The following is a 16,781-nucleotide window of genomic DNA, read 5'->3' on the forward strand; positions in this document are numbered from 1 at the left end:
TACATGTATGTGTTGTTACTAATTTTGGAAACCAAAGATACCGTCATGTGAATACATGTACATGTATAAGATGTACTGGTTTCAGTTTCTTTAATTAAGGGGATGAACAAAGATTTGAAGTTTAACCTTCAAAATTTTGGTAGAATTTCATGACTTACATATTGCAAGGGCTTGTAGATAATTATATGATGAAAATCTATTTAGAAACTTCTGCGCCTCGGTTGACAATGGTTTTCTTGGGGTGAAAATTTTCAATGTTACACTCAACAACATGCAATCTTTATATAATAGTAATAACAAACGCAGGTATTTTGTACAAGGTTATGAAGAATGCCGTTGTCATTGAATACTAATAATTTCCATGCACTTCAAATCATTTAAGTGACAATGTGTGTTCATGCTCATCTGTTAGAATGTTTTTAATCAACCTGTCTCTCAGTGTGGGACTAATTAATCTTCAGGAATTTGACAGGGACAATAAAAAATCATGAAAATTTTTCAAAGAGAACCTTTTCTGTATTGGAAAGAAACTTGCCACAAATATAGGCCGCTAAAAATTTAGCTTTTATCTGAACTTTGAAATGTAAAGCATTCTCAAGTTTCTCTATGGAATTCTCTGTGGAATCATCTTAATCTGTAGGGGGTCAATGTTCATGGTCAAGCAAAATTTTACTTGTTCGTGGGGACAGAATTTCGTGGGTTACTTGTTTATACAGTAGATTCAACAAACCTAAGGAGTTGGAATCCTTGATACTCAAACTTGATCTACTACTCTACTTCAATAATAAAATTCTTATCCCCCCCCCCCCCCAAAATAAAAGAAATGAAACCTCATGAAACTGAAATTTGACCTACAATGTACACAACCACAAGCAATAATATATCAAATCATTCAAAAATCTCAAAGTTTCATCCAAATAAACTTCAGAAACAGACTGTTATCAATTTTGAAATGGTAAAGGGCCACAACTCCAATCAAGGCAACTGAAAGTTGAAATTCAATGAGTCTCAAAACCAGATAACTACATGTATATAAAGACATATTAGTTGTCATAATACCAAATCAATCCTTATCCAACATCTCAAAGTTAAATTCTAAAAAGAAAATAGTTTGGAAAAATCTCCAGTCATAAAGGACCATAACCCTGGTTTCAAGGGTTAATACATGTATTTGATGAATTTGTTTTTATTCTCACTTATCTGCAACTCTTGTATGCAAGCATGTATTAAATTGCAATCCATTATCTCAAAATTAAACCCTCAAAAATTTCTTAAAATCAAATCAAAGAAGTGGACAGGTAAGTGAAATTAGTATGGGACTTATGACCTGTTAGATAAGAATTTGCCAGTGACCTCGCTTGACATATTACTATATCCTTGAAATCATAATCTAATTGCACTAGGCGTATTTTATTGATAACATATTTATACTAATACTACTGAATATCATCTCAATAAGCCTAAAGCTCTAACAGCTGACTATACAACAGTTTCCATATAGCCATAAATGGCAATGTTATTTACATGTACTGTTATTTCAACAATTTTCCTGGGAATCAGGTTTCATGGTTTTGACAGAAAATACAATTTTGTTGATACATATGTTAATTCTTAGACAGCTACCTTGTCCTATTCAACGATAGTCAAATTTGTAAATTGTTAGTCACCTTATGTCAACCACAAGAAAGTGAAAATTGATGTTCAGCAACAAAATCAGTGTAATTAGTGTTAATTTAAGGATATCCGATCCTCAGCCAGGAAGGATAACTCTTTAATTTATTATTTAATTCCAAAATTCTCAAAATGAAGCTTAAATATGAAATCTTTTCAAGCAACAATTTTCATTTTATGCATCTCAATGTGATTCAAGGTTCTTTGAAGTTTTAGAAACAGTCTTTTAAAACGTTGATAAATTTACCCTATAGAGATATGTTAAAATACAGATTTAAAGAAATCGACTTTTCTTTTAATTTAGCCTTAGATACCAATGCTAATTAGCATACTATGAAATTAGGAATGATTTATGGTGTTTTGCAGTGATAGGAAACATTTTATAAACTATGCATTATAAAATAATTGAAGTACATAGAAGCAATTAAATCACTGTATAAAAATCAGGCAATTTTCTTCAAATGCCTGGATACCTTTAGTTTTTTAGCCTAAAATGTTTTTGTTGATCAATTTCCAATTAGAAAATGCATAGTAGGTGTCTTTATTCGCATTTCCTGAAAATTTATACAAAATTTACTCATTTTTCCTGTAATATTTTTCCTATATAATATGATTAACTTTAATGATGAAGTTTGAACAATTACCGTGGGTAAATTTACATTACTTGGAGAATTCAGGGACATTTATGAGAGCATTTTCAATTATTCAATGCCTGATTTTCAGAACCTGAGGATTGGACTACCTTAAAAGGTTTATAAAAGTGGAAACTTTGATCATGAATATTATTTTCAATTGTTCATTCCCAAATAAAAAATGTCAAGCATTATGGTTTACAATGACAAGATCTGTGTAACTTCTTTTTATTTAGGTCTTTTTTGCAGATATGAAAACACCCACCTAAAAAAAAGACACAAAATCTGGTATACCATATGACTTTTCTGCGTCACAGGATCATCTATTCTAAATGATAACCCTGCATCTAAACTTGATAAACTTTACGTAGAGTAACCATGACCCAAATTAACAGATATCTATGTACATCTGTATTTATGTCATTAATGTGAGGAACATGAAGCAAAACATCACATTTATTAAATTTATTTTAAAAACTGTCTTTGACAGATCATTTCACAGATTCAAAATCATACACTAATTGCTGCTATGTGAACGTCAGGATGAAGATAATGAGGGGTATATATTTATATAATATTATGTAACAACCTGTATTCATATTTCAAGTATTCTTTGCTATTATGTATTTCTTAAAATCTGTGTTTTAAAGAGGTTCTCTAAAATTTAAATATTGTCAGAGTATAAGAGTGTAATGTTATATAAATTACTACAGAACAGATGTTTTGTGTAGTGTAAATGGTCTTCAACAGATTTACAAATTACATATACAGTACAGGTAAAAACCGGTAATAGTTATCTTATCAAATGTTGTCACATTTTTAAAAATATCTACAATGTAAAGGGAGATAATCATATATTGTTCTTTTTTTAACAAGCATTTTGCATTAATTTCAGAGGGCTCTGATATCCAAGATTCAACAGAAGATACAAAATTATTCATATCAAAAATTTCTAAGACAGATTTTTGAAAATTTTATAAGATACATGATTCAGATTTCAATGAACTTACCAATTGCAAATTTTGCAATTGATCACCTTTGCTGTGACTGATTTACACTGTATCAGTCAGCAAGTAAAAAATTACAATCCCTCATGCAAACATCTTCATTTAAAGATGAAAAGGCAAAAAGGCAATTCAACAATTAACAAAAAGTAAAATTATAACACCTATAAAATATGTAATAAAGCATTTACTATGTTGAAAGGTAAAATATTAATAATCAAGAAAACAAATTCATACAAAGAATGCAATAAGACCAAAACAACAAAATTTCAGCACCGTTACACATACAATTACATATCATGTATTTGATTTAAATTACAGATAATCCTGATGTTTTAGCTGATTCAACAGGGACCATAGTAATTATTAATAATAATTGACCTTTCCCCTTTTCACCTCCCATTACTCTATAAACAAATAAATACACATGTACATCATGACAGTATTTTCCCCACCCCCCAATATCTGAGAGCTCTATCACTACCCTAGTTTTAATTTGTCCATTTTGTCCTCATCAGCATTCCTCAGTTCCTCTTCCACATCCTCGTCATCCTCTTCCTCCTCCTCTGAATACTGGCCTCCTGCCTCGTCCTCTTTGTCTTGTAGAGATTTCTCATAAAAATACTCAAACGGATCGTTCCTGTCCTCTAACATCTCCTCCTGCTCCTCCCCAGCTTCCTCTAACCGGTCCTGCTGGGACTTCTCAAAGTAGTAATCAAACGCATACTCCTTCATAGAAATCTGATGTGCCAGTAACTCGGCACTTCTCTCCTTGTCATATCTCTGGACCTGGGCGGCAAACTCGGCACCTTTTCCTTTGATATTAAGTCTTGTGATTTGATTAAACAGTTTCTCTGGTTCTTTAACACCATGCACTCCTGCCTTTTTGAAGAACTGAAAGAAATAAATGGTAATGCTAAGAAATAATTGCCTTTTACCTCAAAGTTATGACAGAGATAATCATGATTATATTGCCTTAGTCCAGTGCTGATATGAGTTATATTGATGATTGCATCATGAAATGGGAAAAAGGATAAATGATATGCACTTTAAAAACTAATCCTTTTATAACTTTTCACACTTTGATTGAACTCATTAGTTACATGTATTGAATTTATACCTAAATATTGAAAGATTGTAATTGGCAAATCTATAAGTACTACAAGAATGCTCAGAAATTCTGGGATCAATACAGCTATATATACCTTGCACACATTTGTGCAGTCACGGAACAAAAATTCCATGGCCTTGGGGTGGGTGAGTTCTACAGCTTGGCTGACATCTATGACCCACACTTTATCTTGGTACCAGAGTAGATTGTACTCACTCAAGTCGCCATGAACCAAGGCACATTTATTCTGCATTGTATCCATTATCTAAAGATAGAACACAGATTGATAGGAAAAAAACTGATACTGTAAAAACTTTCACATGTATATTGACACTTTCATCGACAGTGACACTATAATTATGAAGGGTACAGGTCAACCATCAATAGAAAATTGTTATGGTAACTAATATAATTACATATGTAAAGTATAACTGTACAGCCCTCCTTATTCATGGGTTTTGTAGAGCTACATTTATAAAATGATAAAATTTTATGATTAACAATCTAATTTTTAAGATTTTACAAGAGTCAATCCTAATATGCTATCCACCTACATGAATGTTACCTGTGGAAGAAGCTCACCTTTATAACCTGTTCATAAGCATCCTCATAATCTTCCACAGAAAGCTGTGCATCCTTTAGTTTGGGGGCGGGGCATTGGTCCTCTCCTATAAAACTCATCACTAAGATGTGCTTGTTCAGGACTTGTACAGCAGGGCAAGGAATTCCAAATTTCTTCATTCTATAAATGAGGAAGGTTTCAATAAGTATATAGAGATACATGTATATATATACAGCACAGAATTTTTAGTACATAGTTAAGTAATATGCTAAATCACACACTTTTTTGTTTATTTTACCAGACTCTAATACAGTAAACCAACTATTAATTGTGATAACTTTTTCTTGTGACTTTTCAGTGTGATTTCTATCTGCGATTAGTAATTTCTTTGACCAAGGATTCATTTTACATAAATACACAATGAAATAAATAATTCATGGCGAAATATATTTGTGAGAAGAAGAAGGTCGCAAAACTGAAGGATATTTCCCGCATATGATTAAAAGTTGGTTTCCAGTAATTGGACTATTACTGCTTACCTATTGAGGTTAGCTGTTTCTTTTTCCCCCCAGATTCGAATGACTTTTCTTGGGTTGTTTTTCTTAAAGTCGTCCCTTGAAAACCTGTGATCCCCATCGACATACGCTCCCCTGTTCTTAAATTCGTTTAATGTTGTCTTGTAGATCTTGACTGCACACTCAGTTGACAGCAAAACCCCCTCTTTGCTAATAATAGTAACAAGGAATTATAAGCACATTTATTTATTAAGTTTTTGAGTTAGTTCATTACAATATAACAGAATCAGACAGAGACTTTATTGTTCAGACAATGTCAGAATAAAAATCAACTATAAAACAATTATGGAGAGGATTCTGGAGCTCCAATGTCTTTATGATACTTCGTATGACAAAGCAATAAACTACAAGATATCCTATCTCGGACTCCTTTCTATACTCAGACATTATAACCAGCATTACCTCCCCCCATAGGCGTGATACACCACAGACTCCTTCCCCGAGCTGATGCTTCCCCCTACTGACTCCAGGGTCCCGTTATTCACCATCTTATACAGCAGGAGTTTGGTGCGGGGATCTAACACTTGTTCCTGTTAATAAAGTCAAGTCCATTTCTCAATCTAATCAGTACATAATACATTTATAACATTTCAAGGAACTTTCTTCCCAATTTCTAAGTTCAAGATTTCATTTTATCAGATTTATTGATATATGTGTTTGTTTTAAATTTGCATTGGTACTGTACACATCAAAAATAAAATAAAAAATTCGAAGTCATACAAAATTCTGACAGCTCAAACATTGATCTTTGACAGAGAAATATTACAGTTTATTATGACTTACGGATGTAGAAAATTCCTTTTTCTCATGCAGTCTCTGACTTCTCTTGTTTTCCGCCAGTGAGTGCAGCTTTAGTTTGTTGTATACTTTATTCGGTAGCTTCATGTCAATCCCTTCTCCATCACCCGAGTGAAATTCTGGTGGAAGCTAAAAAAGAGAGCACAGATTCATTGGTTTTTACCTCATCTAGCATATACATCTATACTATCAAAAGCTGGATTTTTGGGGCTTGTTTATTTGCTTGTGAGGAGGGGGTCCTTTCTCATATAAATGTGATGGGTACTTATTTAGCTTGACTCACAAACTTTGATCTAGGATCTACTTACATCCATTAATCTAGATGCATTTCTCCTACCACAAATCTCTGCATCATGTTTGGTAGTTATATTCTTGCCTTTGCCAAATACTCCAGATTTGTTGAACTTAGGACTTGGACTATCTGAATATGATATTTTAAATTTTAATTAGACAAGAATGTTTCCTTCAACATGTACATGTACTACATAGCACATTCACTGATACTGTTTACAAATACACTTGCCAGGACTGCCAAGATATGCAGTGCTGACATTTTATAAATAGAGAAGTGCTTCAATTAGGAAATTAAAAATATCATAAATTTCAAAACACAATTTCCTTACTATTTAATTAGTGATAAAAAGAGGCAGGCAATTAAATATTTTTTCAAATGGAAATATTTTGCAAAATACTGATATATTAATCTTTAACTTTGCTACATCATTAAAATTTCAGGAAAAAGTTGTGAAATACCCCATTCACTTTTCCTGTTCTCGATTTCATCTGGATCTATTTCATCTTCTTCTTCCTCATCTCTGTATGCTGGATGTACCACTCTGTAGTTCTCAAAAGAAATTGACACTGAAAATATAAAAACATCATCAAAACCACACGTATTTTAAACATAAGATAAAGAACAGAATGCACTTTCCTTAAATAAAAATGTTGAAAAAATACATCACTGGTAATTCCATAAACTATCTAGATTTTACAATACAAACAATTTTGACACATAGGTAAAGGACTTTTAAAAAAACAAATTCCAATATGCACCTTTATTATTTCCATTGAACTTTCTTTCCTCTATTTTGAGTGCCTGGTCATGCTCTCGGTCGTACTCCTGTTGTAGCATCTGAGCCAGTAAATAGTCATCTGTTGTTTCTGGGTCCTCACTGGCTGCTGCTAAGATCTCCTGGAAGGTCCTTGTCTCGTCAACTTTCACACTGTAAAAGATGGCTTCCTTGTTTTTATGATTAATTCACTAACAGTGTTTACGCATTGTGTGTTATTTATTCTGAATCAAGTGGAAAATTTCTTTTTCTGTTAATATTATAAAAATATCATTACATTTGATTTTGTGAGTTTTTCTGAAAGCTATTCCTTTTAGAATAAAGCTCTCTGAACAATTTCACAACCATATTGGGTTTATCACGAACAATTAAGAGTTCATCCCATGCTGTTCCTTCTTTTGGTATAAACTGATTATGTCTCACTTGAGAAGAAGCTTACTTTGTTGTATAGAACATTCTATTGTTAAAATGATAATTGTTGTACAGACCTCTTTAACCATAGAATTCAATCTATGTGTTGGCAATTAAACAGGGGCAAATAATTCTTATCTACATGTATACTAAGAACAATTCAGAGAGTTTTAAATGTCAACATGGAAAATAAATTTGAAGCATTGCTGACCTTGAGCAAGTAAAAAAAAAGTTAGAAAATCCATCAAAGATCGGGACATACTACACAAAAGGACCTGGACCAACTGGAAAAGTGGGCATTGGACTAGGGAATGAGATTCAATGCAAAGAAATGTTATATATGAAGTCTACGGAAAAAAATTAATAGCCAGTACACCCTTGAAAACCACACTCTAGAACAAGTGGCATCAAATCCTTACTTAGGATTACAAATATCCGAAGACCTTAAATGGAAAGAGCACATAAATAACATCTCAAATAAAGCCAGTGCCACCTTAGGCTTCCTAAGAATGAATTTACAACACTGTCCAAGAGAATGTAGGAAAATGGCATACATCACACTCGTAAGATCTATAATGGAGTAAGGAGCTATCATCTGGGACCCTTACACCAAACAGGAAATATCTAAATTAGAATGTATATAAAGAAGGGATGCAAGATTCATAATGAAAGATTATAAATCAAGGGAAGAGGGTACAATGTCTAAGATGCTTAAAGAACTTGACCTTCCCTTATTACAAACCAGATGCCAACATCAAAGGCTGATCTTTTTCTACAAAGTGGTTGAGGGGTAGATACCAGCTATAGCACCTGACCAATTCATTAAACCCCCAAAACAAAAAAGAAACATCAAACCTAAAGTTTTTGAAGATTATGAAACAACAAATATAATAGATAGTAGAGTAAGGAATAATAGCAAAGCAGTGGAAATACCAAACGCAAAAACAGACCAATACAAGAACTCATTCTTTGTCAAATTGTGCGCACTGCAATAGCCTGGAACCACCTGGAAGAAGAAGTTGTCCGCACCCCAAAGCCAGAAAGCCAAGTCTGCGCTACAACAACGTCGCTACTAAGTGTGCCCTCCCCCGTCACATTAAAGCCCCAAAGGGATTCTGTGATGTACAGATACAGATACAGACACAGAAAATATGTTGCATTTTTCCTTTATATGAATTAATTTTTGTTTGTTATGATTAACTGGATGGTTATTTTCAATGAATGTTCTATCATGATAAATGTCCGACAGACCCATTTTAATGATAGAATGTGTTCCATGTATTGGCAATGTAGCAAAGCAAACATGGGTGACAACTCTTAGTGCATTTACTATGACGAAAAATGACGAAAAATCCATAGAGTTCCAAATGTCAACATGGCATGTAAATTTGAAGCAAGTAAAAAAGTTGAGAAAAAGTGTTGAATTCTTCCATTATATGGATTAAATTTTTGGTTGAAATGTATCCAAAGTCTCAAAAAGGTATGTTATGATTACCTGGATAGTTATTTTCAATACAACAGTTAATTAGATTATTCTAACTAGAGGCAAATTTGCAAGTAAGGTCAGGACTAGTAAAAAAAAAAAAGGGAAGTAACCAGCGGTCTAGTACTCATAAAAGTGCAGCATTTTGCTTCGTACCTGTTTTCTTCCTCCTTCTGCTGAAGATCAAGTGCAAGCTGTTCACTCATTACGTCTTGTAGTGAACATGGCATAACAGGTGCTGCCTGTATCTTACCCCACGGCGTAGTCATACTTGTGCTGGATACTGTATTTATTATATCTCCTATAGAAATGTGTGGTCTTTGAAATTCACAACTTTCCATTTGATAAATATGCTAAATATTGAACCGAAATAATGAATCTTTTCGACGTCTTTTACTTGTAATATTTGAATAACGTTTTACTTTTTAGATTACAGTATATATAAGCAATTTCAAAACGAAAATAAATTTAGATGTCACGAGCTAAAATTATAATTTATGTGTTACTACCTTGTTGTGCAATATCCAACTCAAAAACCGGAAATAACCGTATTGACAGGTTTTTGTTAATTTGTACACGTTTTTTTCCTTCATTTTACCATTCGAATTATTCTATGTACGAAGTATTTGAAAGTTACACGCGGGAAATGTCAAATTCCCATCAGGCGATACTTCTAAAACGTTAGACCCGTTCTTTCTCTTCAATGCGGGGATGAATTGTATTGATATTTAAAATTTTAGTTGAGAAGAGGAGATCACTTATTATTATTTAGTCTGAATATGGACAACGTGTCCTATGATGGTGATAAAACGTTGTGCGAAAACATCAAGGACACGATGGGTATATGCTTCAATATATCTACACCCCAGGATGATAAATATTTAATTTGTAACAAACTTCACAGACTTCACAAGAAACGTCAATTGTCTTAACTTCCATTTATAATGCTTATGATATGTTAAGAATTCATAGTGTACAGATGCAGGGCGTTTTCAGCTTAGTTTGAATTTGTTTACTAAATAATAAGATACACAGTCGGCAATTTTGAGAACTTGCCAGTCTGGTACAATCACTAGATTTAGCTAGTAGCTTGAATTACTTAAGTAGCTTTATTTACCTACCTGAAGTAGCTTTATTTAGCTACTAAATGAAACATTTCTTAGATTAGCATTTCCCCCCAGAAAGTGCAGAAAATTGCACTTTGATGTCTTTTCTGTGCAATTGCAGTCAAAGTACTAAAAGTTTAGGGGCTATATACAACAGTTAATTTGTGACCTAACAGTTACTTCTTGAGTGAGACCAGTTATGGTTAACATGAGCACAAGTAATCATACTTATCCATGCCTCATCGCACACAAGGTGGTGCACAGTTACTCAAACAATGGAAATTCATCTTTTCCTTAAAAGTGTTCAAATGCAGCAATGTTAAAAGTATCTCTGCTTTAGATTGATTTTTAAATAATACCTAGAATAAATATAAGTAGACATTTACTTGCGAATTTTTGAAAATTTGCCTTGAAATAGCTATATAAATAAAGCTACCGGTACCTGAGGTAGGTAAATAAAGCTACGGTAGATAATTTTAGCTACATAGCTAAATGTACTGATTGTACTGGACCTGCTTGCTTGTTATTAGGGTCCTGCTCTGCGGATGCCCAGTTGTGATCTGTCTGTCTGGCCGGCCGTCTATATCCATCCCATATTACTTATTCTTTGGCCCAATCTTGCTCGTACTTCACCCACAGAATGCCCCTGGGTAAAGGGTGTGCAGTGACCTTGAACCAATTTTAGCCCACCTGAGCCTTCAATTGAGCTTTTCTGATTGAAATTTGTCTGTTGTCTGTCGTCGTTCTTGTCATCATCATAAACTTTTCACAATTTCGTCTTCTCAAGAACCACTAGGCCAATTTTAACCAAACTTGGCACAGAGTATCCTTGGATGAAGAGGATTCAAGTTTGTTCAAATGAAAGGCCACGCCCTAAACCAAGGGGAGATAGTTACAAAAAAAAGTGAAAAATTAATGGCATCTTTTAAAAATCTTCTCAAGAACCAATGGGCCAGGAAAGATGAAACTCATGTGGAATCATCTTCAGGTAGTGTAGATTCAAGTTTGTTGAAATCATGACCCCTGGGGTAAGGCCAAAATAAAATTATTGTTTGTTTGGAATTGCCTCCCGCCTCATTGAAATGACCCCTCCTGGAAAAATTTTATTGACCAAAAATAAGAAGATTTTTTTTATTCAATCAATTCTTGGCCTGTAACCATATGTGCCACCCAATCACTTAATAAGTGTAGGATCTAAGCAAAACTGGGTTCCTGGTTGATGGAAGATACCCTTCACAAAAAGGCAGAAAATAATGTGTTCATCCCTTATTGAGATTTTTATCATTAATTTTTGAATTAACTTTAATTTTGAAAAAAAAAATTCCCTCCCTCCCTCATGGGTCTGAAACCTCCAAGGCGGCAATTCCAAACAAATAATTTTTTAAGGATGGCCTAGGATGGGGCCACAATGGACGATCGAAGTTTTACATAGGAGTATAGGAAAAACTTTTTCTCAAGAATAGCAAAGCCATGATTGGTCATGTTTATATAAAAACATCCTCAGATAATGTCATATATCATCATAGATCATAATGTCATATATCATCATGTAAATGAGTAACCCATAAAATTACGTCCCCTACGAACAAGTAAAATTTTGCTTGCCCATGAACATAGACCCCCTCAAATTAAATGATTCCACAGTAATTGATGAACAAGAATTAAAATTTGCATTATTTTTGTGTTTTTGCCCATGAGTAGAAAAAAAGTTACAGAAGGAAGTGAAACGCATTCTAAAGACATTCTCACTCACAGGATATAGAAAAATTGTTGATACTATTTTATTTTGTAGCCTTGTTATAATGTTTTTGGTTGAGACAATCTCAAACAATATTCTAATGAGATTTTGGTATTGATGCGGGGATTTATCAGTACCTACTCAGGGGCTGTAATTCGTCCTCATTCCCAATTGAAAATGAGTTCAATTTTTCCCAATTTGGCAGTATTTTTCCCAATTGGTGAACAATGCTTTTATTTTTAATTATATTGGTCAGATGATCCAAAATTTCAAAATGCAGTACTATTTGATCCATTATATACTGAATCATTGTTAAGTGCTAGTATTAAGAACTCTGATGTTTTTTTCTAGGATGCAGGGAAGAAGATACAGATAAGGACCACATGGCAAGGTTTAATGAGAGAAATCCAGAGAATTACATGAGTGCAGTAGAATGTCTACGATTGAGAAGCAGTTTGGTGGAAATTTTGGAGGAACTGAAATTAAGGAGGGCAAGACTTGAATTCATTTATTGTTTACAGGCTAATTTAATTTTCTCTATTTCTTATTAACGTACTGTAAATGTGTTGATAGTAACAAGTCTTGTCTGTAACAGGAAAGAAGAAAAAGTATGGCTGGACCGGGAATCTAACCCGGGACCCCTGCATCACTAGTCAGGTGCTCTACTGACTGAGCTACCCAGGTCGATATCCATGGCCCGAACCATTACATTCAAATAATGGTTCTCGCTTTGGAAAGTTTACAAGTGAAAACTTTATGTTGAATAAAAATTTTATAACCAGAGCATATATATGTACTAGATTCTTAATTGAACCCTGATGTTTACACTCACCATTGCGTAGGCTCCTTCAATCTTTGCAAGAAAGGCATATATAATTTGTAAGTCATCTGTGCATTGAAATCATTTTGTGTTGCTTTGCCCTTTTGTTGTTGTCATATATATGTCAAGATGTTTTTTCCTTTATCGTTATTTCTTACTTTGGTATCTTTTTCTCTCACATCTTGAAGAAATATGACAACAATTAAGGAAGTGATTTTATATAGGTCTCTGACTAGGACCTCACTGAAATTGTTTTATTTTATTGCTTTCAACAGATGAATGACAAAGATAATGAGGAGAGAATAAAAAGGGCTGATCAAGAAAAATATCAACTAATCAGAAAATGTGTAAGTTCACCAGATTTGATATGAAAAAATATTTTTTAAAAAAATTTACTCTATTTTGCGTCATATGAATTTCACATAAAGAGTTGTTTCCCTTAGCTTGTAATTGACAATCATTTCAGGAGTCAGAATCACAGAAGTTAAATGAGGCAACCAAGCAATACAGGAAGCACTTACAGGATAAAGATAGGATGTGTGAAGAGAAGTTGTCCAGGATGGAAGAACAATTGGTCTGATATAGATTGTCACCCTGTAATAACTATATCTGATATAGAATGACACCCTATAATAACTATATCTGATATAGAATGTCACCCTGTAATAACTATATCTGATATAGAATGACACCCTGTAATAACTATATCTGATATAGATTGTCACCCTGTAATAACTATATCTGATAAAGAATGTCACCCTATAATAACTATATCTGATATAGAATGTCACCCTGTAATAACTATATCTGATAAAGAATGACACCCTATAATAACTATATCTGATATAGAATGTCACCCTATAATAACTATATCTGATATAGATTGTCACCCTGTAATAACTATATCTGATATAGAATGACACCCTATAATAACTATATCTGATATAGAATGTCACCCTATAATAACTATATCTGATATAGAATGACACCCTATAATAACTATATCTGATATAGAATGTCACCCTATAATAACTATATCTGATATAGAATGTCACCCTGTAATAACTATATCTGATATAGAATGTCACCCTGTAATAACTATATCTGATATAGATTGTCACCCTATAATAACTATATCTGATATAGAATGACACCCTGTAATAACTATATCTGATATAGAATGTCACCCTGTAATAACTATATCTGATATAGAATGTCACCCTGTAATAACTATATCTGATATAGAATGTCACCCTATAATAACTATATCTGATATAGAATGTCACCCTGTAATAACTATATCTGATATAGAATGACACCCTATAATAACTATATCTGATATAGATTGTCACCCTGTAATAACTATATCTGATATAGAATGACACCCTATAATAACTATATCTGATATAGAATGACACCCTATAATAACTATATCTGATATAGAATGACACCCTATAATAACTATATCTGATATAGATTGACACCCTATAATAACTATATCTGATATAGAATGTCACCCTATAATAACTATATCTGATATAGATTGACACCCTATAATAACTATATCTGATATAGAATGACACCCTATAATAACTATATCTGATATAGAATGACACCCTATAATAACTATATCTGATATAGATTGTCACCCTGTAATAACTATATCTGATATAGAATGTCACCCTATAATAACTATATCTGATAAAGAATGACACCCTATAATAACTATATCTGATATAGAATGTCACCCTATAATAACTATATCTGATATAGATTGTCACCCTGTAATAACTATCTCTGATATAGAATGTCACCCTATAATAACTATATCTGATATAGAATGACACCCTGTAATAACTATATCTGATATAGAATGACACCCTATAATAACTATATCTGATATAGATTGTCACCCTGTAATAACTATATCTGATATAGAATGACACCCTGTAATAACTATATCTGATAAAGAATGTCACCCTATAATAACTATATCTGATATAGATTGTCACCCTGTAATAACTATATCTGATATAGAATGACACCCTATAATAACTATATCTGATATAGATTGTCACCCTGTAATAACTATCTCTGATATAGAATGTCACCCTATAATAACTATATCTGATAAAGAATGACACCCTATAATAACTATATCTGATATAGAATGTCACCCTATAATAACTATATCTGATATAGATTGTCACCCTGTAATAACTATATCTGATATAGAATGTCACCCTATAATAACTATATCTGATAAAGAATGACACCCTATAATAACTATATCTGATATAGAATGTCACCCTATAATATCTATATCTGATATAGATTGTCACCCTGTAATAACTATATCTGATATAGAATGTCACCCTATAATAACTATATCTGATATAGAATGACACCCTGTAATAACTATATCTGATATAGAATGACACCCTATAATAACTATATCTGATATAGATTGTCACCCTATAATAACTATATCTGATATAGAATGACACCCTGTAATAACTATATCTGATATAGAATGACACCCTATAATAACTATATCTGATATAGAATGTCACCCTATAATAACTATATCTGATATAGATTGTCACCCTGTAATAACTATATCTGATATAGAATGACACCCTGTAATAACTATATCTGATATAGAATGACACCCTGTAATAACTATATCTGATATAGAATGACACCCTGTAATAACTATCTCTGATATAGAATGACACCCTATAATAACTATATCTGATATAGAATGACACCCTGTAATAACTATCTCTGATATAGAATGACACCCTATAATAACTATATCTGATATAGATTGTCACCCTGTAATAACTATATCTGATATAGAATGACACCCTGTAATAACTATATCTGATATAGAATGTCACCCTGTAATAACTATATCTGATATAGAATGTCACCCTGTAATAACTATATCTGATATAGAATGTCACCCTATAATAACTATATCTGATATAGAATGTCACCCTGTAATAACTATATCTGATATAGAATGACACCCTATAATAACTATATCTGATATAGATTGTCACCCTGTAATAACTATATCTGATATAGAATGACACCCTATAATAACTATATCTGATATAGAATGACACCCTATAATAACTATATCTGATATAGAATGACACCCTATAATAACTATATCTGATATAGATTGACACCCTATAATAACTATATCTGATATAGAATGTCACCCTATAATAACTATATCTGATATAGATTGACACCCTATAATAACTATATCTGATATAGAATGACACCCTATAATAACTATATCTGATATAGAATGACACCCTATAATAACTATATCTGATATAGAATGACACCCTATAATAACTATATCTGATATAGATTGTCACCCTGTAATAACTATATCTGATATAGAATGTCACCCTATAATAACTATATCTGATAAAGAATGACACCCTATAATAACTATATCTGATATAGAATGTCACCCTATAATAACTATATCTGATATAGATTGTCACCCTGTAATAACTATCTCTGATATAGAATGTCACCCTATAATAACTATATCTGATATAGAATGACACCCTGTAATAACTATATCTGATATAGAATGACACCCTATAATAACTATATCTGATATAGATTGTCACCCTGTAATAACTATATCTGATATAGAATGACACCCTGTAATAACTATATCTGATAAAGAATGTCACCCTATAATAACTATATCTGATATAGATTGTCACCCTGTAATAACTATATCTGATATAGAATGACACCCTATA

General features: G+C 32.6%; 2 protein-coding genes across 2 annotated transcripts in view; one reads left to right on the top strand and one right to left on the bottom strand.

Annotated features, from left to right (window-relative positions):
• Positions 1-2,753: 2,753 nt before the first annotated feature.
• Positions 2,754-9,651, bottom strand: LOC133191110 (serine/threonine-protein kinase RIO3-like). The gene is made up of 10 exons (XM_061326805.1): positions 9,474-9,651; positions 7,407-7,576; positions 7,107-7,214; positions 6,662-6,774; positions 6,339-6,482; positions 5,958-6,085; positions 5,520-5,705; positions 5,001-5,160; positions 4,513-4,683; positions 2,754-4,201 (listed from the first exon to the last, which is right to left on the bottom strand). Exons 1-10 carry the CDS (start codon positions 9,584-9,586, stop codon positions 3,788-3,790), a joined length of 1,707 nt encoding a protein of 568 aa, XP_061182789.1. The 5' UTR covers positions 9,587-9,651; the 3' UTR covers positions 2,754-3,787.
• Positions 9,652-10,078: 427 nt separating this feature from the next.
• Positions 10,079-16,781, top strand: part of LOC133191632 (interaptin-like) — a 180,650-nt gene continuing 173,947 nt past the window's right edge. The window contains exons 1-4 of the mRNA XM_061327377.1: positions 10,079-10,157; positions 12,513-12,652; positions 13,257-13,328; positions 13,448-13,555. Of these exons, the coding sequence (XP_061183361.1) occupies positions 10,097-10,157; positions 12,513-12,652; positions 13,257-13,328; positions 13,448-13,555 (381 nt within the window). The 5' untranslated portion in view covers positions 10,079-10,096. The remainder of the gene's footprint in view (positions 10,158-12,512; positions 12,653-13,256; positions 13,329-13,447; positions 13,556-16,781) is intronic.

Source organism: Saccostrea echinata, unplaced genomic scaffold, assembly GCF_033153115.1.
Source record: "Saccostrea echinata isolate AGI-Se365-2 ecotype Australia unplaced genomic scaffold, CSIRO_AGI_Sech_v1 ptg000023l, whole genome shotgun sequence".
NCBI lineage: Eukaryota > Metazoa > Mollusca > Bivalvia > Ostreida > Ostreidae > Saccostrea > Saccostrea echinata.

What these genes read in the sequence shown, in the direction of transcription:
- LOC133191110 (XM_061326805.1), bottom strand. Translation starts at nt 9,586, where the DNA reads ATGACTACGCCGTGGGGTAAGATACAGGCAGCACCTGTTATGCCATGT. An exon ending in TATCACGCCTATGGGGGGAG is followed by an intron (nt 5,706 to 5,957) that starts GTAATGCTGGTT and finishes TACTATTATTAG; the next exon opens with CAAAGAGGGGGTTTTGCTGT. An exon ending in GAAACAGCTAACCTCAATAG is followed by an intron (nt 5,161 to 5,519) that starts GTAAGCAGTAAT and finishes CCTCATTTATAG; the next exon opens with AATGAAGAAATTTGGAATTC.